The following is a 25,272-nucleotide window of genomic DNA, read 5'->3' as shown; positions in this document are numbered from 1 at the left end:
AAAGAACAAAAAAATCTTCTTGAAATGGATTTTTGGGAATTCAATACCTTTATTCAGACCCTACACGTTGTAAGCTTCATTAAAGCATGGTTCTCACTATTACTAATCTCTGTCATAAAGGATATACACCGTTGTTACTTTCTAGGGTCACTGTCCAGTGCAAAACTCTGAGAGGCATGCCGCTTTCACGATCTGACGTCAACTACAATTCTTCCAAGTTCTAAGGCTATTTTTTCCTTTTGTCATCAAGACTGTCACCACCCCATCACCCACTCTCGTGCGCATGATACATTTTAGTAGTTAGGCATCGGAAAATATTCGATGAATTTTAACTGGGAGGCATTTTGGATGGAAGTGAGGATTCTTAGGGTTAACTGTAAAACCCATAATAACATGGAATACATTATACCTGACGCGTGAACAAGTGAGCACTACATAATTTTCTGTTAAAGGCCTTCCATACCCCACCCCCCGTCTCGAAACCTGGTTTATCTGAACTCCAGAAACACTGATTTCCCTCAACAATCATTTAGAAAACAAAACACAGACATCTAAATAACTTTTTCGCTGGAGGATTATAATTGCAGTATACGACAGATTTCATAACAACCTGAGGCAATGCCTTGCCCTGATTGAAAAGAGGATCCGGGCAATTAAAGACGATTCCTGCAACAAGGGTCTGTCCTTGCCAGCGAAAAGCCATGAGTCACTTGAAACAACGCGTCGGAAGGCGCTCCCAGGAAACCTGACGGCCTGCTGACCTTCTGCTCCTCGGGCCACGCCTCCGGTTTCCTGGGTTACTGGCCGCCGCGCTCCTTCCCAAGTTCTCTTGCGGCAAGCGAAGGTCTTACGTTCTCGGCGCGTGACGCCGCACGCTTAGATATAAATACGTGCCGACGGCTGCTGACTTCCCTCTCATCGCTCAGACTACTTGCGAGATGGCGCCGGTGAGTGAGCGAGTTCTAGCTAAGTTAGTCTTACCCCGAAGTATCGGATACGCATCTGGAGAGTCGGGGTTGTCTCATTAAAGATTAAGGGAGGGTAGAAGTGGAGACTGGGTCAGGAAAACATCCGGCACGTTAAGCCTCAGGGTTATTTTTCCACGCGGTCTTGTGGCGTTCGAGTGGGCCTGGCCTTGGCTTGGGACGGGTGGGCGTGCGAGCGCGGGGAAGGGGGCACTATGGCGGGCGGGGCTAGTGGCACAGATAGCATTTGGGCCATTTCATTCCTCCCTCGCCCTGGGTCATTCCGGTGCTGTTCTTGTTTGCACTGGAAAGGAAATGTGGCTGTCGGGCGGGTCTGGCGGCTTTGTTAGGGCGGCGGGAGCTCCGCGGCGCGCGGCCCCCGCGATACCTCCGGTACTAGAGAGAACTCCACAACTTGTTGGGAAAGAATTTTTTTCATTATCTCGGGAAGAAATTATTTTAAAGGTACAAGTCACGACTCTTAGACAAATACAAAAGGAATGTGCTTTAGAGATTTTATGTACGTTATTAGTAAGGGAATCAGTAAGACTTTAAAATCAGTCCAGAGAGCATTTGAAAAATTGAGTGTGTGTCGGAAAATTTAAAAATTTTAGCAAGGGTATTATTGCTGGGTTATGTACAAAACTTGGGTGATGTCCAAGGGAGCCATGCAACCCCTGGGTTAACCTGGCTACCGGACAAATTCTTTGCTTCTCTTAAATAATGCCAGACAGGGCTATAAATTAAATCCCAGTCAAGCCCAGCTCCTAGTAATCTTTTCTACCAATTTTAAGTTGTGGGTAATATTTTTTGGCACGAGTTCCTCAACTACCTAAGAAAGCAAACTAGCCTTAGTATTTGGTATCTAGATAGATATTATTTGGAGGTGACATCCTCTGATAAATACTGATTTGTCAGTTTCACTTCGTTGTCTGAATATATATATGGTTAGAAACCACAGCGCCTTTTCACTTGTGTAGCCTTATTATGTGATGTTCGTCCAAATGTTTTGGGTCTTGAAAACTTAAGTTACATATGTTTTTTAAATTTAAAAAAGTCTTTACCAGACTAAAGGCCACCCTCCCTTTTTTTCACCTAAAACAGCTTAAGGATTGAATTCTGTGGATGTAAGTGGTTGTATTTGAACTTGGACTAGGTGGTATACTATTCCCCATCTGCATTGGGATGGCAGTTATTAAGCAGCACCTGTCCTGAAGGAAGAAGTACCTGGTAATTTAAAACTGCACATTAGTGGTCTGGAAAATAATAAAGGCCGTAAATCTTTTCCTGATAACTTGATAACAAAGGGGGGCGTGATTAGAGATTCAAACACCTGGGAGGGTGTTTCTAGTTTTAACTTGGCAATAGAAGATAGATTGGTCCTCTTGATCTTTTCCAGTTGTAAAAATCGGATTTTTTTGAATCTTCAATGAAGTTCACTATATACTTTGAGTTTTGTGTTTATGAAACATTTGTATGACAAATGGGAAATTTTCATTGGATTGCACAAAAACTTGGTTTAAACGAAGCTAAGGAGTGTACCCTCTTTCAGACATCCTGGTTTAAAGGGGGGGTTGGATCTGATAGATGTTAAGCAATTTTTTTAAAGGGGCATAATTATGTTAACTTTTTGTAACAGAAAGTCAAGAAGCCTAAGAAGACAACCTGGAAGTTTGGTTTGGACCTTACTCATCCAGTAGAAGATGGAATTTTTGATTCCGCAAATTTTGTAAGTATCACTCTACTCAGTTTATATTCTTTAATCATTGTAGAGTTCTTAAAAATAAGTATGTAATGTTTGATTTTAACCTAAGCTCTATTCCTAGGGTACCTTCCCTAGTGAATATCTAGGGTTTCCTTCCCTAGTTTTGCATTTTTTCTGTTTTAAAATAGGAACAGTTTCTACGGGAAAAAGTTAAAGTCAATGGAAAAACTGGAAATCTTGGGAATGTTGTTCACATTGAACGCTTCAAGAATAAAATCACAGTTGTTTCCGAGAAACAGTTCTCTAAAAGGTTAGTATTGGTTTTTCCTATTTCAGTGAAATTTTGGTCATTGTGGAAAATTTTACAGAATATGTAATCCTAGTATTCTTTATTCATATGTGAGAATAGGTATGTTGATGTCAGTGAGATACATCAAAAGTGCTTTGAACTTTAATAAGGCTTATATGAATGGAAAATATATTTTAATATTAACAGTTCCAGTTATTTAGGTCGGTTGTCATTCAGTAAGTTATTGTGAAAATATAGGCAGGCAAGTTAAGTCCAGGCCTCTTGTCCAGTGAATCAGGCCCTATAATGCAACTTGTATGTAAACTAGTCACTAGGGATTTGGAGATGAAAGGAAGTATCAGTATTATGAAGTGAGATAGGGAGGGCACAAGAATTTGCAGAAGACCTAAGAATGGGGTGTTGCATTAACAAAGAGCAGGGAGGCTGGAGAAGATTTGCTAGTTGGGAATGCTGTATAGTTTAAATGGGGGGGAATGGCTGGTGTGATGACATTAAACTGTGCTTGCAAGCTTTTAATAAGGACAGTCATGTTAGTTGCAAGGCTGTGGACAATCTTAAACTTGTAAATAAACTTGTAAATGGAACCTATTGACAGGTTGCCCCTCATTAATCCAACATGGGATTGAGATTTAGAAGGTTGATAGTGGTGAGGTTAAGCACATGGTACATTTGAAGAATGAAATTGTATATTTAGTTTTACAATCTCACTGTGGCAGTAAGCCTAAAGAGGAAACTACTGGTCTCCTGGCTTCTAACATAAGAATATTAGGTTTAACAAGATGGGGGGGAAGGGTTTTGCAAAGAATAAACTGATTCTAATTGGGGTTGAGAGGCTACCTTATTTGTATCCCTAGCAATATTGCTCAATAGTTAATAGAAATAAAGTATTTTGAAGGGAATTGGGAACCCAAAAAATGAATAAAACAGTGCATACCTTACATGTAATAGGCTTCTACATAATAGGTATTACCTCTTAAAGAAATTCATGTTTTTGTTCTAAAGGTATTTGAAATATCTTACCAAGAAATACCTTAAGAAGAACAGTCTTCGTGATTGGCTTCGTGTGGTTGCATCTGACAAGGAGACTTACGAACTTCGTTATTTCCAGATTAGTCAAGATGAAGATGGATCTGAGTCTGAGGACTAGATGAAGCCACCTTTTATAGGGCTTTGCTTACTAATAAAACAAACGAAGCATATAAGAGGAACATCTAGAACTGCACTTTTAGTTTATCTGTGAATAAAAAACATAGTACTCTGTATGTTAAGCTTTTGTCTCTTATTTAAGCATGTGTTGTTTCTGTAAGTGGTATTTAAATAGCTTACAGCTAGTGGAATTTTTCCCAGGATTTCTGAAATTGATTGCTTCTACAAATGTCTTCAGGTTAAACTATGTAGTGTTTTATGAGAAATAATAAAGCACAGTTTGGATATAACTTTATATAGTAAAATATTTAAAATTCTCTTGACAGCATCAAATATTTTTGTACAGTTTGTTAAAGCAGCCTCAGTGCCTAGAACAGTTCTTGCACATAGGTGCTCAGCATTGGCTCATTCCTGCCCTATTTCTAATTAGCATAAAGAATCAGATTAGCATTGGACTGCTCTAAACCAGTGTTTAATTGCCAACCGGAAGCTTTGTTTGTCACAAATGGCAAAAATGTCATTTTTTATGGCCAAGTAATGTTCCATTATATATAAATATAATCCATGCATCTACTGATGGACCTTGTTGTTTCCGTGTGTCTTGGCTGTTGTACCTAATGCTGTAACAAAACATAGGGGTGCATATATATATTTTCAAATTAGTGTTCTTGTTTCCTTTGGATAACTACCTAGAAATGGAATTGCTGGATCCTATGACAGTTCTATTTTTAATTTTTTGAGGAGCGTCCATTCTGTTTTTCATAATGGCTGCACCAATTTACAATCGCACCAATAATGCATGATGATTTTTTTTTCTGCATCCTCCTCTGCATTGTTGATTTTTTTTTATGACAGCTGTTCTGACAGGTATGACAAATTGTAGCTCTTAAGTAGGAACTTCTCTGCCCCTTTTCTCAGTTCAACCTTAGAGGAGTCAGGCAGCTACTGAAGTTGGGGGAGGGGCTCACTTGTGAAATTCCCTGGCACACTAGCTGATACCACCACCTTTTTTGTTTCAGCTGCACCACGGGCATTCTGACACATTGATTTTTCAGCTTGTTTTTCCTCCCTCATTAGACTGAATAATAACTGAAGGTCAGATTTGTGTCTGCATTTCTGGGTAAACACTTAACTACAAAATCCCAAACCAAGTAATAACTTTGCTTTTCATTCATAAATGTGGAAGGATCAACCAAGGAGTACCCAAAATGAATAAAAACTTCAAAGAAAAATGAGATTAACAAATTCAAACAATGGGCCAAGAAACAGAAGTTTCCCCTCAGCCTAAGGAAACTTGGATCATATTGTGAAGACTGTACATTAGGCAAGATGATGAGAAAAACTCATGCTTAGACATGTCCAGACAGGCAGAGGATAGAGGGAAAAGGGAAAGAAGGGGAAGGAGTTACTGTAAATGACTCATGGATGTGGAGAACAGGGTGGGGAGTGACTGGGAGTTGGGGAGGCTGGGCAGTGGAGAGCAATGGTGGGGAGCTGGGGGAATTGGGACAACTGTAATAAAACAAAAAATGTCTTAAAAAAAGACTTCAGAACTCCAAAGCATAAAAAGAAAATCCAAAAAGCGTCCAGAGGGAGGACAAAGCAGTATAACTACAAAGAAATTTGAATGCGACAGGATGAGAAGAAAAGGGGTTCTATGGAAAGTAACCTCAGGGTGATCTGATGATAAATTCCTAACTGCAAGTCATGGTGAGTAGTCATAGCCAAGGCATATAACCTTACTGAAAGGCTTATCTTTGCCTTAAGCAAGCCCTGTCCATTGTTTCTGTGCATCTAGGTTAACACACCTGTGAAATGCCCCCTTACAGACCCCCAAGACCGCATAATTTTAACCTGTAATCCCATCCCCAAATTGCTTCCTTCCACCTTAATACAATCTTCCTTACATTTCCTTTATAATCTCAAATGCATAAAAAGAAACTGCAAACTTAGTCTTGGAAGCATTTACCTCTGTGGAGATCTTGCGTCCTGGTGTATCTATTCGGCTCTACAGGTTTGGACTTTTCATAGCTCCACAAGACCTACCCAGGGGTCTCACTAAGTTTAGCAACAGGAACATCTGGGTTTTATTCTTTATTTTTATTTTTTATTGTTTTTCTATTACAGTTGTCCCATTTTACCTCCTTTGCTCTCCCCTGTTCTGCCCACCCTGCTCCCACGGTCAGCCCCCACACTGTTGTCCAGGTCCATGGGTCATTTATACTAGTTCCTTGACAAGACCCTTCCCCTTCTTTCCCCTTTTTTCCCCCTCCCCCCTTCCCTCTGGTCACTTGTTTACATGCCTCTGGTTCTATTTTGCTCATTTGTTTTGTTCATTAGTTTCCTGTATTAGATGAGATCATATGATATTTGTCTTTTGCCACCTGGCTTATTTCACTTAGCATAGTACTCTGAAGTTCCATCCATGCTGTAGCAAAAGGTAGGAGTTTTCTTTCTGCTGTGTAATATTCTATTGTATAAATGTACCACAGTTTTTTGGTCCACTCATCCACTGATGGGCACTTAGGCTGTTTCCAGCACTTGGCTATTGTAAATAGCACTGCTATGAACATAGGGGTGCATAGGTTCTTTTGAATTGGTGTTTCGGGGTTCTTTGGGTATAATCCTAGCAATGGAATCTCTGGGTTTTAATTCTAACCTGTGTCACTTAATCAGCTGTAGAGTCCTGTCCTGTTCATGGGCTTCATGTCCTCTATAAATGAGACCAGACTGGATGATCTCTGAGATATTTTCAGCTCTGACCTGCCAATTCGTGTTGCTAAACTGCAAAGCTGACCTCACCCTTGGAACTTATCTGATAAACCTCACAAGGCCCCTTCATTCCATGACTGCCACATACACAGCTGATTTTTTATTGCACACTGTTATGCTTTAAGTAAGCATGTGCATCTACCTCCTGGATACATGCTGGTTCATTAATTCAACCTTACTTCTTGAAAACAGCAATAGTGTTTTCGAGTATTGTACTCTGTAAGTAGAAAATATGCCATATAAATATAGAATTCTGAGAAGACCATATCTACTCCAGTGTTTATCACTGTGTAAAACAGGACTCTAGTTCATATGAATGTAATAGGTATACAACAGCAAACACATGGGAAACGCACAGTTAAGCAAAATTAAACTTTTTCCTGCTTTGAGTTTTCAGATCTTTACTTGTGAATCTCAATACATTGGTTTACAAAAAGTATGCAGCATTTCCCAAACATAATTCATCACAGAGCACTTTTATTTACCAGCTCAAGAAAGCATATTGAATTTAGGTTTATCTACCGATTTACCAAAAAAAAGGAAAAAAAACAAAAACATGTTAAATGGCACCAGGAGAATTCAATCAATTAGCCATATTCAGAATATGAGAACTTGTGCAAGATATGTGATGAGTTTTTTCAATGACAAAGATGTAACATTAACCAAAGGGGATGAGACTGTTACAGAAGCGATTTAAGAGAAAAATCAACCAAATACAATTTGTGGACCTTTTTGGGTCATGATTAAAACAATCAAATGCAAATAGACATTTTTAAGATAAACATGAACTGGTTATTTAAAAATTTAAGCATTTAATATTTTTAAATGCAATTATTGTTAATTTTACTGGGCATGATAATGGTATTTTGGTTGCTTTTATTGTTAAGAGTGTCAACGTAAATAGTTAAACTGAGGTAAGCTCAAATGACCGGAAATTGAGTTTATTCAGAAACAGCAGAGGAATTATAGTACGAGAAGCCCATGCGTTAGCAAGCTTCAGGCGAGTCTGCTGAGGGCGTGGGGTGGGCTGGCTGTATTTATGGGCAAGGAGGGCAAAGGGGCAAATCCAGTCAGAGGCAAAAGAATAAGTTCATTGGCTTGAGGATAGAGAGAGACTCTTGGTGGATATTCATTGGACAAGAGATACATTTCTATTTTCTGTAAATTAGGCATTTATGGGAAATCGGTCTCTCAGTTCTTAAGTTTCATTTTTCTGAGGGTACATGTGGGAGATTCACCATTTTATGTCATCTAGTTCCATTTTAGATTAAATTTCTTTTACAAGAGATACATAATGAAATACTGCAGTCTTCCCTTATCCAGTTTCATTCTCCCTGGTTTCAGTTATCCGGAGATAACTGGAAAATTCCAGAAATAAACAATTCATAAGTTTTAAATTGCACACTGTTTTAGTACCATGATGAATTCGCTCATGGTCTTGCTCCATCAGGCCCGGGACCTGAACCATCCCTTTGTATCCGCCCACCCATTAGTCACTTAGCAGCCACCTAGCCTATCAGATCCACTGTTGAGGTATTGTTGGACTTGTATTCAAGGTAAGTCTTGTTTTGCTTTACAATTGTCCCAAAGTTCAAGAGTAGTGATGCTGGCAATTTGAATATGCCAAAGAGAAGTGCTTGTCAGGTATCTTCAGAAGGTCAATAGGAATCTAACATTATGACACAATACCTACATCATCCACCTCACTTCATCTCATCACATAGGGATTTTATCATCTCACATGATCACAAGAAGAAGGTGAGTATAGTACAGTAAGATATTTTGAGACCACATTCATGTAACTTTTATTACAGTATATTATTATAATTGTTCTATTTTATTATTGTTGTTAATCTCTTGCACCTAATTTATAAGTTAAACTTTATTATAGGTATATATGTATAAAAAACCCAGCATGTCTAGGGTTCAGTACTGTCCATGATGTCAGGCATCCACTGGGGTCTTGGAAAGTGTCTCCTGCATACAAAGGGGGGTGAACTGCTGTATGTACAGGTAAAACAGTCAAATGTCTGAGATTGTCTTTTAAATATATACTAGTAATGCTTTTTTCCTTGATATGAGTTTTCATGGGTATGATAACTTTGGAAAATTTTGTTGCCCTTTACTTTTATGATTTGTGCACTTTTGTATATAAATTCTAAATTTTACAAAACATTTAATTATTGGATTTTTGATTTACAGATAATATATATAGATGGTTTAAAAATTCAGCTTATATGTATAAGGCTATACAGTTAAAAGTATGTCTTCCTCTCCCTGACCCCTCTTGACCCATTTCTTCTCTCAAAGGCAACAACAATTACTAGCATTCATTTGTAGGTATTTTTATATGTGCACAAATATGTGTGTGCAAGCGTGTCTTGGAGACAATTCCATGTTAATAAATATAGACTTTCTAATTTTTAATAGTTACATGTTATTTAACTGTTTGCATTATCACACTTTATTTTACAAGTCACCAAGTGCTAGACATTGAGGTGGCTTGCAGTTCTGGTGACTTCACCTAGTGCTTCTGTGACTGCTTTTGCCTGTAGGTCTTAGTACTTATGGCTTTTGAAGTGTTAATGAATGTTGCCAAACTGTCTTCCAAGATGTTCGTACTAATTTACCTCTGTTTCCACCCACCAGTATATATCAGAGTGCTCAAGTTTACAATATATTGATGCATAAATAGTAATGCCCTCAAGAGGGAGGTATTTTCAAAATAAATTGACCTTTGATATCCAAGTACCTAAAGAAAGAAGACATGGCTTGTTTGTATATAATATTAGTAGGGAGAAATGTCATCTTGAAGTACTTCCAGAATGAAAGGTTTTTTTCCTTCCAACTAATGTGATGAACAAATTTTGGAACAATGAAAGCAGTAAGAAAACTGAATTATCCTTATTTAACCAGAAGGCTAATGAGATAACATCAAATTTTGAAGGAATGGATTTTTCATTTTGCTGGCCTCTTCTCTGTGACCCTATCCTCAGCCCCTGGATTCTCCTCTATTAGACATTACTGTTTGTTAAAAAAAAAAGAAAAAAGAACGAAAAAAAAACATGTAAATACATGTGTAAATTTTTTTTGTTGACAGTGAAACCTATGTTTGGTTCAAGCTCAGTATTAAATTGCTGAGCAGAGCCAGCAGCTGAGATGGCACTTCTGGTACTGGGTCATTCTGGGAAGACACTAGAGCAAAGCTGACTTAGTCCTTGTGGGGGAAGTAAGTGGCAGAATAGGGAAAGCTTAATGACCTTTAGTTGGTCATTGAGTCCTTTAATGAAGACTTTATATTTCTCCCCAGAAAAGTGTACACATTATTTGTCATACAATTTATACTTGGAGAAAAATTTCCCTTCTTCCCTTTTAGATTTAACAGGAGTAAAATCAAATTTAATTTTGCATGTATAGGAGCCCCATAAAATTATGGGATTCAAAGAAGTGACCAAGGCAGGAAGTTTTTATATTTTTTAGAAAAGAAAATGACAAATTTGTAAAGGATTAATTTTTAGAAAAGGAAACAATAAATTTGTGAAGAATTGACAAGGCACAGGGGTTTGGATTTAGGGTAGTAAATTAATGAAGAAGTAACAAGTTTTGTTTATACAGCTTCCTTGGCCCTAAATTCCCTATCTCTGGTACCGGGAGGGTGCCTTTCACAATGGAGATTCATTTCCTGCTTTCAGGGGAACAAATAAGGTCAGAGTGTCCTTCTTGAACAGGTTGTTTCTCAAGTAACTTTAATTTAAAATAACATGCCAAAGTGGCATATTTTGGGGTGGCATATTCTGCTCCCCTCCAAGTTCATGAGGCTTTATAGACCCCTAAAGCCCTCAGCCTGGGGGTTTTTACATAGGAAAGGACCTGGGATAGACAAGAATCTTTGGCCAGAACTCATTTAAAGAATAGCTAGTATTTATTGAGGCTTTAACTGTAATAACTTATTTATTTGGTACTTTTATTATCCCACTGATGAGTAAAGAAACCAGGGCACAGCGATTTAAAGTAACTTATCAGGAAGTGGAGAAACCAAAACTCAAAATCAGGCAGTTTTGCTCCAGGGCCTGAATTTATAATCACTTCAATAAACACTTTATAGAATGTTGATGCCCATCGGTGCAAAGATTTCTAGAAACACATTTGTAGTCCAACCAATTTGGACTTGGTGGCACGCACATTACAATGAGAGAGTCAGCACAGCTTGAGAGGCTGTGGGGATATCTCACTATAAGAGTGTTGAATGGGACTTCTAGATTCTGTTAGGTGAATTGGGGAGGGTTTAATACAGAAGGAATTTGCACAAGGTTGGGTGCTATCAGGAAGTAGGAGTAACTCTGTGATTGGGTTTCTTTATGAATCTTACCTAAGAGGTGGAAAGAATAAATTAGGACTAAAGTTGTAATAATAAAGCAACAACAGTCCCTTATATTAGCCAGAAAAGAGGGATATTTAATCACTTTTGTGGTTTAAATGGTGTTCTTGTTTTAGTCTGTGCTCAGACATTACTAATTGCCTTGTTTTTGACTTGTTCTCTCATGGTTGCGGAGTAACTTTGATGGATGTTAATGTTTTGCAAATTTATTTTTTATGTTTAACAGAATGCCTTGGTCTGCCTGTGAATGCCAAGCCAGCTCCTGTCTACTTTTCCCTTTTTCAAGAGGTAAGACTCACAAAGTTTTAAATTACAGAAAACACAAACCAAATTGACTTAAGCAAAAGGTAAATCCAGGGCTCCATTCTGTTGTATGTATTATATTTTTATAGATGAGATGATGAAGGCTCGGAGTGATCAAGTAGCCAAGGTGGAACTTGAACCACTGCTATCGGTCTGATTCCAGGGCCTGTTTGTTCCACTACTTTAAGGCACTAAAGCATGACTGAGCAGAAGGAAATGGAGCTGTGGACATGGCATGAATAGTGGAAGGGAATGGGGAACAGTGAGGAAAAGTGTTGGATAGTTAGGGTGGGGTGAGAGTGTGAAAGAAACTAAAATGAAAATGTGTGTTTTGGGGCAAGGAAATGAAATGATGAAGGCCATGGTTTAGGAAATTTAATCTGAAAATAAAATCCAGAATGTAGTAGTTGGGAGAGAATGAAGGCTGAGAAATTAGGAAAAAAATTAGCAGAGACTATAAGAGTTTACCAGGTAGGTGGAATTGAGGGTTTGGTCTGAGAGGAAGGGGTGAGTGGATTCAAGACACCTTGATTTTGTTTATTTTGTTCAGCAAATATTTATTGAGCAGTTCCCATGAGCCAGACATGGCCCTCAGGGCTAGTGCCACAGCGGCAACACGACAGAGCCGGGACCTGCCCTTGCAGAGCTCACAGAGGCACCAGTGGGTTTGATCGTGGTGGAGAGAGGGATGAAAGAAAACTATATGAACCTGGAGCTCAGATTCTCAGAAGTGAAGACAATTCATATTTCTGATTTTATGTCATTGAGTGTGAGTTTTTCCTGCTATATCTTCGTAGATGAAAATTTAACGTGAAAGAAAGGGTGGGTTAGAACACTATAAAGCCAAGGGAAGAATCGTGATTTCTTATATGTCAGTGTCTCTAACATTACAGATTAGAGTATCGCTCCCCTTCAGGAGGGGTTGGTTTCCTCAAATGTTAACTACGTGGGCTCTGTGATGATTCAGTGGGCCTAACCCTGGCTGCACATTAGAATCCCTGTGCGAAGCATCTACACAGTACTCAAGCCCAGGGTTCACCCCAGGCTGTTTAAATAAGAACTTCTGTAGGTGGGCCCAGACAGGTGTATTTTTTAACTTTCCCAGAGGATTCTAATTCTCAGGCAGGGTAGAAAACCATGGGTTTAGATAATCTCTAATGCCCCTTCCACCTCTGAAGAGGCCATGATTCTCAAGGGCAGATAGATAATGAAATACTTCAAAAGTTACATTTTGTAGGTGAAAGGGGCATAGGGTAGGAATGAGCTTAGGATGCTGCTGAAATATATCAATATATTTATATTTCATAGTCCAAATCTAAGGAAAAGAGTAGATCTTACAAAAACTATGGCTAAGTACCTTTGGGTACTATCTGGCTTCAGTTAAAGGCAAGACACAGAAGAGCATCCAATATGTGTGTGTGTGCATGTGTGGTTATGTGTGTGTTGGGAGGGTCTACCCACACTTGACAGTTTTACTAACAATCATGGACATATTCCTACCTCCATGAGGGACTGTAATTAGGTATTCTTTCCATTAGATGGAGCTATATCTTTGTTACAGGAAAGTATTATGAATTTTATAAGAGGAATGTTTTACAGATGATAAATTTTAAGGTGGAACAAGGAAGAACTGCAAATTAAAATTGTTTTTAGGACAGCTATGTTATTTCTAACTTTGAAATATCTCAAACTGTTAATATGGGTGCCTTTTCACAGACCTTATATGTTTTTTATATAAAGCATATTTAATAAAGCTTTGTGGGGTTTTTTCTGACTCTCTTTAAAAAGGCCCAAACCAAACTCTACTCCTAGAAGAGTATCTATTAAGAGTATTTCAATTAGCATATTTCTAGATACATGTTCCCAATCACTTGTTTGCAATCCTGAAGTCCAAAAAGCCAGTTAAATTTGAATAGATAAACACTGAATAACTTTACTAGTATAAATATGTTCCATGCAATATTTGGGACATACACTAAAAATTATTTTTTGTTTATCTGAAATTCAAATTTAATTGGGTATTCTATATTTTATCTTGCAATGCATTGTGAAAACCGCAGATTTTTACAACTTATTTGATGGGAAAAATGTAACCTAAATTGATGTAAGGCTATTTATAGTCTTTACCCCAGTGAGTGAATATTTGTTTGTATCACTGCCAGAATATTAATATATTTGATTATGGGTATTGCCCTGACTCCATAGTATATGATATTTGTACCATATTATCTTTTTAAAATCAAAAAATACTAAATTTCAAAATACAGTTAGTTGTCTCCAAAACTTTTAGAGAAGAAACTATGAACCTGTGATAACCTTCTTTAGTATGCAAAAATAATAAGTATACAAATGTTAATCTGAAGGTATCATAAGAAATTTTTTAAAATCCAGAATTAGTTCATTATCGGAAAAAGGAATAAAAAGAAACCTAATTTCCTCTCTTTTAAAAAGATTTTTATTTATTTATTTTTAGTGAGAGGGGAAGGGAAGGGGAAACAGAGGGAGAGAAACATCAATGTGAGAGAGAAACATTGATCAGTTGCCTCTCGTACACACGAGAATCAAACTGGTGACCCTTTGCAGGACAATGCTGAACCAACTGAGCCACACCAGCCAGGGCCCTAATTTCCTTTTGAAAAGAGTGTCTTGACTGTCTGCTGTTTTCAAAAAAGTCAGAAAAATAATATGGAGGACAGGGCATCTAGAGTTCAAACTGAAAAAATAATGGACAAATCATTTAGTCATCCCTAGCCCAAACCAAGTCACCCCAGGCTGTAAAAGGGAGGCCCATCTTCATTGTCCTTCAAACAAAAGAAACCTTAGGGAAGAAGAAGCGTAGACTGCCTAAACCCCTTGGCATTAGATTCCAGATTGTTGTTACTTTGCTACTTAGGAAATGCTTTCTAATCTGTCTTAAATCTGTCTGCTTTCAATAAATATTTAAGAGAGTCAATGCTTAAAAACCCTGAAAAAAACTGCTTATCTACATTTTCACAAATGTGCCTTTACCTTATTAAATATCTATTAATTTTTCCTCTCAGAATTCTCTTTTTAGCTTAAAGTCTCAATTCCCTTAAAAAGTTTTCAGTTGTAATGATTTACCAAACTTAATTATTGTTATAAAATAACTAGCCTTAATCTTGTATGCATTGGTGTAATAAAGGCATAATACACAGAAGGATTACCTTTTTGTAGGCATTTTTACTATGTATACACATACAGGAATTAAGCCCCAGGACAGCATTAGTGTTTACAAGGTGTCTTATAATGTCTTTTCCTGCTAACTCTTTTAATACTGAATCAATTTTCTAATAACTTTGAAAATTAGCTAGTGTACCCTTTATCATATCTTCCAACTTTTAGAAATGAACCTAAAATCTCATTCATTGCATGACTTGGTCAGGCCAATGAAATATGAGAGAAAAGTGACAGATGTCCCTTCTGGTGGAAGCTTTAGGAGTCGGTGTATGTTTTCCCACTTCCCCTTTTTGGGAGCACGTGTTGAGAAGGCATCTCCGTGTGCCTGGGTCCCTGATCACTCAGCGAGCAGAACATCCAGTGAGCCTATGTGCTATGGATACATAAATGTCAGTGAGCGCAAGCGTTGTTCTTTTAAGCCTCAGAGATTTTTGAAGTTCATTTCTGCAGCCAACCCTGGCCCATTCCGGCGGGGCCAGCCCTCACAGCCTCGCCACACATGGTAGCGTGGTTTCTTTCCCATCTGCGTGAGTCTCTCTTGTGCAGCATAAGCTACCGTTTCTCTTACCACATCGAAGGTACCTTTTGCGTTATCAACTGTGTTTCCTCTGTTTAAAGGCAAGGAAATGGAAGCTCTTTTTGGTTCAGTCTAAGGAGGAACGAAGCTGGGAGTGTGGTGTGGCAGAAGACATTGAGAGTTTGCATCAGGACTAATTTTTAGTAGTGTTTCCCCATAACTAGACATGATCCTCTTTTTCCCTTCGTCCAGGTTCATTCATTCATTGTTACCCTTCCATATCTTACGGTTGCTCACATCTCAGTCAAGACACGGTTCCCCCAACTTGATAAAAACTGAAAATAGAGGTGCAGATTTCTCTTAGTCCCTTTTTCCACAGTTCTCAAGTCCAGACATTAAAGTGTAGAATCTTCACCGACTATATTTCTACTTCTAGTGCCCCACCACACAGTTTATTTACTATAACATGAATCTTTATGAATGGTGGAGGTTAAGAATGTGTGGCTTAATGTTACTCTGCACATAAGTCTCATGCCTGACTTTGAGAGGTTCTCCTTCCTTGTCAAAACAGAATCAAACAAACTAAAACTTAATTGTGTGGCTGTTTTCCTGTCTTGCATGATAAAAGCCACACCTGTATCTGTCTTTGGCTGAATTTGGGTATGTCACACTCATGTATGGGAGTACAGACATCTCATGATTAGATGAGGAAATAGACATGGCACAGTAGTTTAGAATGAAACTCTGGAGAAAGAGAACATGGGTTTGTATCCAGAGCTGACTGATGTAAACTGGGGATGATGAAACCATGAAGGTTTGTTGTGAGCACCACGTGGATATAGCAGGAGAAAAGAGGGTTGTTATTCACAATCCCCCTTCACCTTATAAAGAAGGTTTTAAATTTGCTGATAACGGGGTATGTAAGTATGCAGGTTGTGGATGAGACATTGGAGGAGGGACAGGGAGCCAGTGGGGCTGGGGACTCTCTGAGGTTGACAGGTGACAAAGCTAGCGAGTGGAGCAGTCAGCTCTGGGTTGGATGTTTTTGGCAGTTTGATGAATACATGTAATGCAAGACCTCTTTTCTGTTTTCCCTTTGAAATCTTTAGTAAAGTCAATTTTAGAAAAGTTTCAAAATACTGGGAATGACTGTGCTTCCTGTGTAAAGCAAGCCAGGGGCCTAATTACTGGTGTTGGGAAAAGACAGAGTCAGCTTGCGAGAATGAATGATAGTCTATAATCTCCTTATAGAGGAAAACAGTGCACTGCCTGGCTGGTCCAGGCATCTAAAAACTCCTCTGTACCCATTTTCTGAGAGAGAAGAAGGTGTTTTTAACAGAGAACAGTGGACACTTATGGCATTTGAACAAAGTTCTATCTACAGAGGTCTGTGATCCAGCAATTAGAGACTGAAGTAGCTGGCAATTAGCAATATAATTAAAGAAGACACTGTTTCTTAAAGTATGTGACTTTAACAACTGGAGACGGAAAGACTAAGAATTCAAGCACAGTATAAAGAAATGAAATGTTTGAGGATTCAGACTAGCATGTGATATGGTTCAGTAAGAAGCACAGAGGTAGCAATAGATCATAACGAGCAAGACTGACAGTACAAGAATCTAAATGGGACCATAGTCATAGTTTCTTCTATATCTTAGAGAGAACAGTTTGGGGATAACACAGTTTTATTTCTGTACTATTTATGTGGTATTGTTTGTGTTTTGCTTTTGGACTTTGTTTAAACGTATACTAATGTTATCATAAATCATTTCTTTGTGTGGGATTGGTCTTCTTAATTAAATTTTTAATAAAATTCTTAGAAAAGACACTTTGGAATATAATCTAGATGGATACAAGATTACATTTATGGCTATGTTTAGGAATCTCAGCATGGAGAGTAGGTAAGCACCCATCCTGATGAAAACCTGTCTTGCCAAAACTCGCTTCTTCATCATGGAGTGATGGACTTGTGAACTGCACTCTGCATGTGCGCTCAGCAACCCAGGATTTTTTTCAATATCCTTTCCCCAAATTATGAAAGTAATAAACATTATACAAATAATCATTAGAAAAACAATAGAAAATAGAAAAGCAAAAAGAAGAAAATGAAAATCATCCTTAATTGTACCACCCAGAAATAGACATTTTCCTGACTACAGTGTTGAACTTGGAGGTTTGGAAATTAAGTTGATGAGCTCTATAATGAACAACCCTGGAAAGCAAAGATTTGTCCTTAGCCAAGATTGATGTACATTGTATGTCCTTTAAAAAGTCTTGAAATTTATAGGAGAAATCTTCAGATTTGGTCAATTATTTCTTAAGTACCTTGGAATTAAAGAATTTGGAACTGCAGGAAAGACCGTTTGATTTATTAAAATAATCTTTAGCTAATTACTTTCTTTCTTAATTTGTTTAACTATCGAACTAGTGATGCATATATTGCCCCAGGTTAACGCCGAAGAGGTTGCACCACTCCAAGATGAAGGGTCGCCCACGCATCAACACCAGTTGTGCCAGCAACCCAGTTAAGACCCAGCAATTCATCAACAGGATGGAAGATGCACTCGGCGAGGGAATAGCGGCAGATGACATTATCGAATCCAATTGGTCATGTCTCCGCGACGCCATATACAACTCCGCCATTATTGCTTACGGGAAGAAAGAGCGGAAGAACGCTGACTGGTACGAGGCTCACTGGGAAGAAATGGAACCCGTGATCGAGGCTAAGAGGAAGGCCCTACTGGCTTACAAGGCCACGCCCACTCCCAGTACACTTCAAGCTCTACCGGCTGCCAGCAACAAAGTCCAGAAGACCGCCCGCCACTGTGCCAACACCTATTGGCTAAACCTGTGCAGAAGCATTCAGGAAGCCGCCGATATAGGCAACGCACGAGGAATGTATGAGGGTATCAAGAAGGCAACAGGCCCAATCCCCTCCAAGATCGCCCCCCTTAAGTCCAAGACAGGTGAGGTCATCACTGACCAGGAACAGCAAATGCGGCGGTGGACCGAGCACTACCTCGAGCTGTACGCAACGAGGAACACCGTAACAGACACTGCTCTTAACGCCATCCCAGACCTACTAGTCATGGAGGAGCTAGACACCCCACCTACTGCGGCAGAGCTCGGCAAAGCCATCGACCGCCTCGCTTGCGGGAAAGCACCAGGAAGCGACGGAATCCCTCCAGAAATCCTAAAGAGCGGGAAACCAGTCCTGCTACAGCCGCTCCACCATCTACTCTGTCTCTGCTGGAAGGAGGGTTACATCCCCCAGGATATGAGAGACGCCAACATTATCACCATGTACAAGAACAAAGGAGACCGCAGCGACTGCAACAACTACCGGGGCATCTCTCTCCTCAGCGTCATCGGCAAAGTATTCGCCCGGGTCGCTCTTGTCCGCCTGCAGACCCTTGCTTCCTGCGTCTACCCAGAGTCCCAGTGTGGCTTCAGAGCTGGCCGATCAACAGTGGACATGATCTTCTCCCTACGCCAGCTGCAGGAGAAGTGTCACGAGCAGCATAAACCACTCTACCTCGCCTTTATCGACCTCACGAAGGCGTTTGATCTGGTCAGTCGAAGCGGACTCTTCAGCTTGCTACAGAAGATTGGCTATCCACCACATCTGCTTGCTGTGGTCATGTCCTTTCACGACAACATGCACAGCACGGTGTCCTACAACGGCGCAACCTCTGAGGCCTTCCCAGTCAGCAGCGGAGTAAAGCAGGGCTGCGTCCTCGCACCTACGCTGTTCGGAATCTTCTTCTCCATGCTCCTCCAATACGCCTTTAAGGACTGCAGCGAGGGTGTCTTCATTCACACCAGATCCGATGGCAAGCTCTACAACCTGGCCCGTCTACGAGCCAAGACCAAAGTCAAAGAGGTGCTCATCTGTGAGTTGCTCTTCGCCGACGACGCAGCCTTGACATCACACTCTGAAGAGGGACTCCAGCAGCTAGTCACTTGCCTTTCCCACACATGCAAGGAGTTCGGACTAGCCATCAGCCTGACGAAGACGAACGTTATGGCTCAAGGCACGGGGACTCCCCCATGCATCACCATCGACGAATACACCCTGGAGGTTGTCAACGACTTCACTTACCTCGGGTCCACCATCTCGAGCTCTCTGTCAGTTGACTTGGAGGTCAACCGGAGAATCGCCAGGGCAGCCACAGTTATGGCCAAACTGAACTGGCAAGTGTGGAACAATTCCAGCCTCACTGAGAAAACCAGACTGCGCATCTACCAAGCCTGCGTACTCAGCACTCTCCTCTATGGCAGCGAGACGTGGACCACCTACGCAAGGCACGAAAGGAAACTCAACAGCTTCCACATGAGGTGCCTGCGACGCGTCCTGCATGTCGCCTGGCAGGATAAGGTCCCCAACACCGAGGTGCTGAAGCGAGCCAACATGAGCAGTTTGCATGCAGTTCTTAGTGAGAGACGCCTCAGGTGGCTCGGCCATGTCAAAAGAATGGATGCAGGCCGTATTCCCAAAGACCTCCTCTACGGCGAGCTAGCAGAAGGCCAGAGGATGACAGGGCGCCCAAAACTGCGGTTCAAAGACATCTGCAAAAAGGACATGACACAATGCTCCATCAATCTCAACACATGGGAAGTTCAAGCAGACGACCGCCTAGCCTGGAGGCTCGCGGTCAGGCAAGGTACGTCACGCGCAGAGGCTGCGCGCAACGAGGAGGCGGTCCAGAAAAGATCGAGGCGGAAGCAGCGTCAGCAGCAGCAACAACGGCCATCTGCCTTCACCTGTACCAAGTGCGGCAGGGATTGTCACTCCCGAGTCGGACTGCACAGCCATTCTCGGCGGTGCAGATAGACTCTCAGGAAGCTACGCCATCGTCTCTCGAGAGGGACGGCTGCCGCCGCCGCCGCTGACGGATTGCCCCAGGTATTCTATCACTGCTGTTGTGTGAAGAAGTGGGGAAAACTATCCCTTCTTTCCCTTATTATCACGAAAAAGGGGACTTCTTTTCTCCTTTTACTATTATATACCCTTTTATGCAAGTGCGCTATGAGTGTCCTTAACCTTTCTACATGTTTTCTCATTCTGTGTGTTGCTTTTCTGATTTCACTCTGAGAGATAAAGTGGAAATGAATCAAGAAACTACTTTTAAATGATTAGGACTTGAAATATTGAGCCATTTCATACTGTAGTCACTTAAGGATGACTAAAGCACTAAGCCTACTAAGGAATCTGTATACATGTCGACGTTAGGGTGCTTGATAGAATATTTGATAATGCAGAGGCCTTGCCTAGAAAGATAAGATTCAGTGACAGCAATGTTTTCTGGGGTTCTGTTTAACCCCCTCTAATGGAGAGAAAGATGTGTAGAGAAAAATTCCCCAAATATTTTGATTAGACTATAAATTTATCTAATTAATGATTCTCTCTGAGCACATTAGACTTGTTAATTGGTTTTTACTTGGATGAGAAAAAGCTAGTCACCATTTAAAAAAAATCATTCCTACACATTTACAAACCAGAGCATCTTTATGGAGGTGTTTAGGTTTGAACTGAAATGTCATTAGCATATTTCATTTCTTATTGAAACCAAACAACAGGTCCCTGATACAGAAAACCTGCCATTTTATCTTGTGCTAAACTAAAAAAAAAAAAAAATCTGTCTTTGACCCAAAATCTCCTCAAACCACTATTTTAGCACCAACTCTTTTATAGTTTCTAACAATCATCATCACCAAAGAAGAGGGAAAAAATCTGTGATTATGAAAACATCCCTGTTACTGCTGTATTAAAACTGCGTCTTATGAAAGCATCTTCCACTGGCATTTTTCATCTGTTGATAGACATCTGGGCAGCCTGGACACCGTGTAGCTCTAAACACAGTTATCCCTCAGCATTCTTATGGGGCTCTGTGCACTTGCTGGTTGCCAAAGACAACATCTAGATCAGCAATTTCTCATAAATCATTGGGACATGCAACATGAAGCAAGAAGAAGAAATCAGGAATTCAATAATAAATATGGCAAGGTGCACAAACAAGAGAATTGAAACCAGATGAAAAGGAGTCTTTCAGGACAGAAGGTCAAGGAACCCGTCTCCCTCAAAGCCTTAGCATAATCCCTCTGTGCTTCCCATCCAGCCATCAGTTTACTGCTCTGAGTTGGTTTTGGAATATTTATGTGGTGGATTTAAGGCTTTAACATACAACTGAAAAATTAGTGTAGTTTATTTTAGTTTGCTCAAGGCCCCAGGCCATTATGCACTGAAGAGGAAAACAGTGTTTATTGTACTTTCTAAGAAGTATAATGCTCACGTGTCTTAAAATAAATTGTAGATATGTGTATATAAGTATAACTCAATTTATACAATGGATTTTTAAACTCAAAGTTACATGCATTATAATAAAGTAATGACTAAATTTGTTTTTAAATCAAAGGTCAGAATTTATCAGGAGCCTTCTTAGGAAGGAAGGTATACTTATCCCAACACTGTCGACATTACTAAACATGCCAGGGAAATGTCTCTCTGAGTCTTGAAAAGCCTCTGTGATGGCAGATTATCATCATTTGTCAGTGGGTTTGAACTTTTGGAAACACAGACATTTGGTGACAAATAAGGTCAATGACGTAGATGAAATAATTTCTTTTTGTTAAAAACAATAGAGAATAATACACTAAAACTATAAGTGGTCTTGAAAACATTTCCAAGGAAAAGTTACAAAATATGTCCAATCTCTCCCCACATATTTTTCAATATGTAAGCCAAATATTGGGATTTTGTGGACTTTGTTTTGTCTTATAACAAAGGGCTTCATGTTACATTTATTTTGAATACTTTAATTTAACTTAAGAGCACAATGAGAGCTCACTTTTAAAGGGCATCCTACGTAGTCATTATAGACTCAATAAGTTATTTATTATGTGAATAAATAAATGAATGGGTGATCACTTTGCAGAATCAGATTTATACATACTTGTATATTGTTTGTTTGCTTTTCTAATCCAGATGCTCTCATGGCACATTCTGTAGTTAAAATAAATTATCTTAAAGACACTGAGTTGATGCCTTTTGGTCCCTTCCGAGGCTCCTTAAATTTATTTGTTTACCTTCAATTTCAGTTTTCCATATCAGCCTTATCTAAACTCTTGCAACAAAGGCTGACCCACCCTGGACTCACTTTCCTCAGTGCCCCTCAGAGCTGCTATCACAGGGTGACTGCTCTCCGTGCAGAGATGCCTTTGCTCTGTTATGGTCACCACTAAAGCAGCCTAGTTTTGTTTTATCTTTTAGGTTTCCTGATACATAAGTAGGCATTATCACATATGGTTTAGTGTGTGGGTATAGCCAGCCCCAAGTCCCAACCTTCCACTTGTCAATGACACTCTCATCCAAGTTGCTTATCCGTTCTGTGCCTCAATTTTCTCGTGGGCAAATTGGAAATAATCATGGCTCCTAATTTATGGTGTTGGTGTAAGGTTTAAATGAGTTAAGATATTGAAAATGCTGCGAAGAGCATCTGGTACATGGTGAGTCACGATAAACATTTGCTATTATTACATTAAAATAAATATACACAGTGAGTCTTTTTGCTGTAATAATTTTTTTATAATTTAGAAATCTATGGAGAACATTTTCTTGTCCCTGTTTTATAGCTGATAGTATTTCAGCTTATGGATGTACCATAATTTACTACATTAATCCCTTATGCTTGATATTTAGGTGCTTTCTATTTTTTCTTGTTTTAAATAATGTGCTAACTTTGTTCATTCTTGTGTCTTTAAAATAATAAGAGTTTCTGAACAATTCCATAAGGTGTGTGGATTTTTAGTTCTTCTGATATTTTTTCTAAATTGGCCACTGGAATATCATTTACAGCCATTTTTATAGAGAGAGACTATATTGAGTTCCATAGCTTACTGTGTACATTTCAATCTGTCCATCCAGCAAAAACCCTTTTTCTACTGCTTTAACGTATCAGCCACTTCTTTACATTAACCAGACTTCTCACACACAAAATTAGCTTTTCTAGTTTGGTCTTCTAAATTGTTATCAATGATTGATATATTTGGGATATAGTAGCTCAAATATTTGGTTCTTTTACACTGCCTTTGCCTTTATTTTATTTTTACTTAAGTATAGTTGGCATACAATATTATATTAGCTTCAGCGTACAATATAGTGATTGGACATTCATACACCTCACAATGTGATCACCACATTAGGTCTAGTAACATCTGTTATTGTGCAAAGTTGGCACAATATTATTGACTATTTCTCCCTCACCTTTGTTTATCCATTTTCTCAGTTCCCTCCCCTCTGGCAACCATCACTTCGATCTGTTTCTATGAGTCTGTTTTCAATTTGTTTTGTTTATTTATTAATTTTTTTAGATTGCACATATAAGTGAGATCATACGGTATTTATCTTTCTCTGTTTAACTTATTTCACTCAGCCCAATACCTGCTACGTTCATCCATGTTGACACAAAGGGCTAGACTTCATTCTTTTTATTGCTGAGTAATATTCCATTCAGAGAAGGAAAACTCTGACTCCAAAAAACCTCCGCTGCCTTGCGGCATACCTCTTCAGGGGAAAGGCTAAGGGAGTAAACCCCGACAGAAAATCCGGAGCCGGAGTCCCTAAGGCGGTTTGGCGTTGTAGTCAACACCGGCAACTCCTGCGGCGCACCTGAAGCCAAGCTGTATTGACTCCGTCTTTCCCTTGGACCCTTCAGCTGCGAAGAGAGGGGGGGTCTGCTGCATGGGCAACAGCAGACCCTCCATATCACCCTGCCCGGGCTCTGTAGCTTCAGCTTCACTGGAGAGGACACTCCAGTGTCATCGCAAGATGTCGATTCAACACGGGAGGAGACAGATACCGTGTCACTCCCGAGTCGGACTGCACAGCCATTCTCAGCGGTGCAGATAGACTCTTAAGAAGCTACACCATCGTCTCTCGAGACGGACGGCTGCCGACAATATTCCATTGGATATATGTACCACATCTTCTTTATCCATTCATCTGTTGATGGAGACATAGCCATATCTTGTCTATTATAAATAATGCTGCAATGAATATAGGGGTGCATATATCTTTTCAAATTAGCGTTTTTATTTGGGGGATAAAAAAAGAGGAGTGTAATTACTGGGTTGTATGATAGTTTTATTTTCAGTTTTTTGAGGTATCTCCATACTATTTTCCATAGTGGCTGAACTATTTTATACTTCCACGAACGGTACACCAGGGTTTCCTTTTCTCCACATCCTCACCAATACTTGTTATTTGTTGACTTTTTATCCTTACCCAAGGACATTTTTATTTGCTTTTTGAGAGAGAGAGAGAGAGAGAGAGAGAGAGAGAGAGAGGGGGGAAAGGAGAGAGGAAGGGGGAGAAAGAGAAACATCAATATGAGAGAAGCATCTATTGGTTGCCTTCATATGCACCCAGACTGGGATCTGTGCCCAGACTGGGATCATAGGTATTCGGACCGGGATTGTACACACTGCGCCCAGACCGGAAATAAACCCACAAACAAGGTTTGTGCCCTGACCAGGAATCGAACCTGCAAACCTTTGGTTACATGAGACACTCCAACCACTGACCCACACCAGCCAGGGCTATTTGTTGACTTTTTGATAATAGTCTTTCTGACAGGTGCAAGGTGATATCTCATTGTGGTTTTAATTTGCGTTTCCCTAATGGTTAGTAATCTCAGTTCCATTTCCCACTGTCCCTACTCCTTACTCCTTTCATCTAGTTGAACATCTGTCTCTCCAGAAAGGTACAAGTTACTAACCTCAGGAATTTTTTCAAGCCTGTGCTCACCAGAGTTCTTAGAAGTTTAGAGTCACCACAGCACAAAGGTCTGGTCTTTCAGCCAGATAAAATGTAAGAGGACTAGAAAAGATGACTTACAGTGAAAGCACACACACACACACACACACACAAAACCCATAAAATAAGGGGACAAAATAGGCACAAACAAGGACAGTTGAAAG

General features: G+C 39.8%; 1 protein-coding gene across 1 annotated transcript; it reads left to right on the top strand.

Annotated features, from left to right (window-relative positions):
• Nucleotides 1-863: 863 nt before the first annotated feature.
• RPL22L1 (ribosomal protein L22 like 1) lies at nt 864-4,242 on the top strand. Its single transcript, XM_090275936.1, has 4 exons — nt 864-947; nt 2,605-2,694; nt 2,859-2,980; nt 3,983-4,242. The coding sequence occupies exons 1-4, from the start codon at nt 939-941 to the stop codon at nt 4,125-4,127; spliced, it is 366 nt and encodes a 121-aa protein (XP_090132062.1). The 5' UTR covers nt 864-938; the 3' UTR covers nt 4,128-4,242.
• The last annotated feature ends 21,030 nt before the right edge of the window (nt 4,243-25,272 follow it).

This window comes from Furipterus horrens, unplaced genomic scaffold, assembly GCF_987537825.1.
Source record: "Furipterus horrens unplaced genomic scaffold, mFurHor1.1.pri manual_scaffold_1, whole genome shotgun sequence".
Classification (NCBI taxonomy): domain Eukaryota; kingdom Metazoa; phylum Chordata; class Mammalia; order Chiroptera; family Furipteridae; genus Furipterus; species Furipterus horrens.
This window is presented reverse-complemented; position numbering and strand designations above follow the sequence as displayed.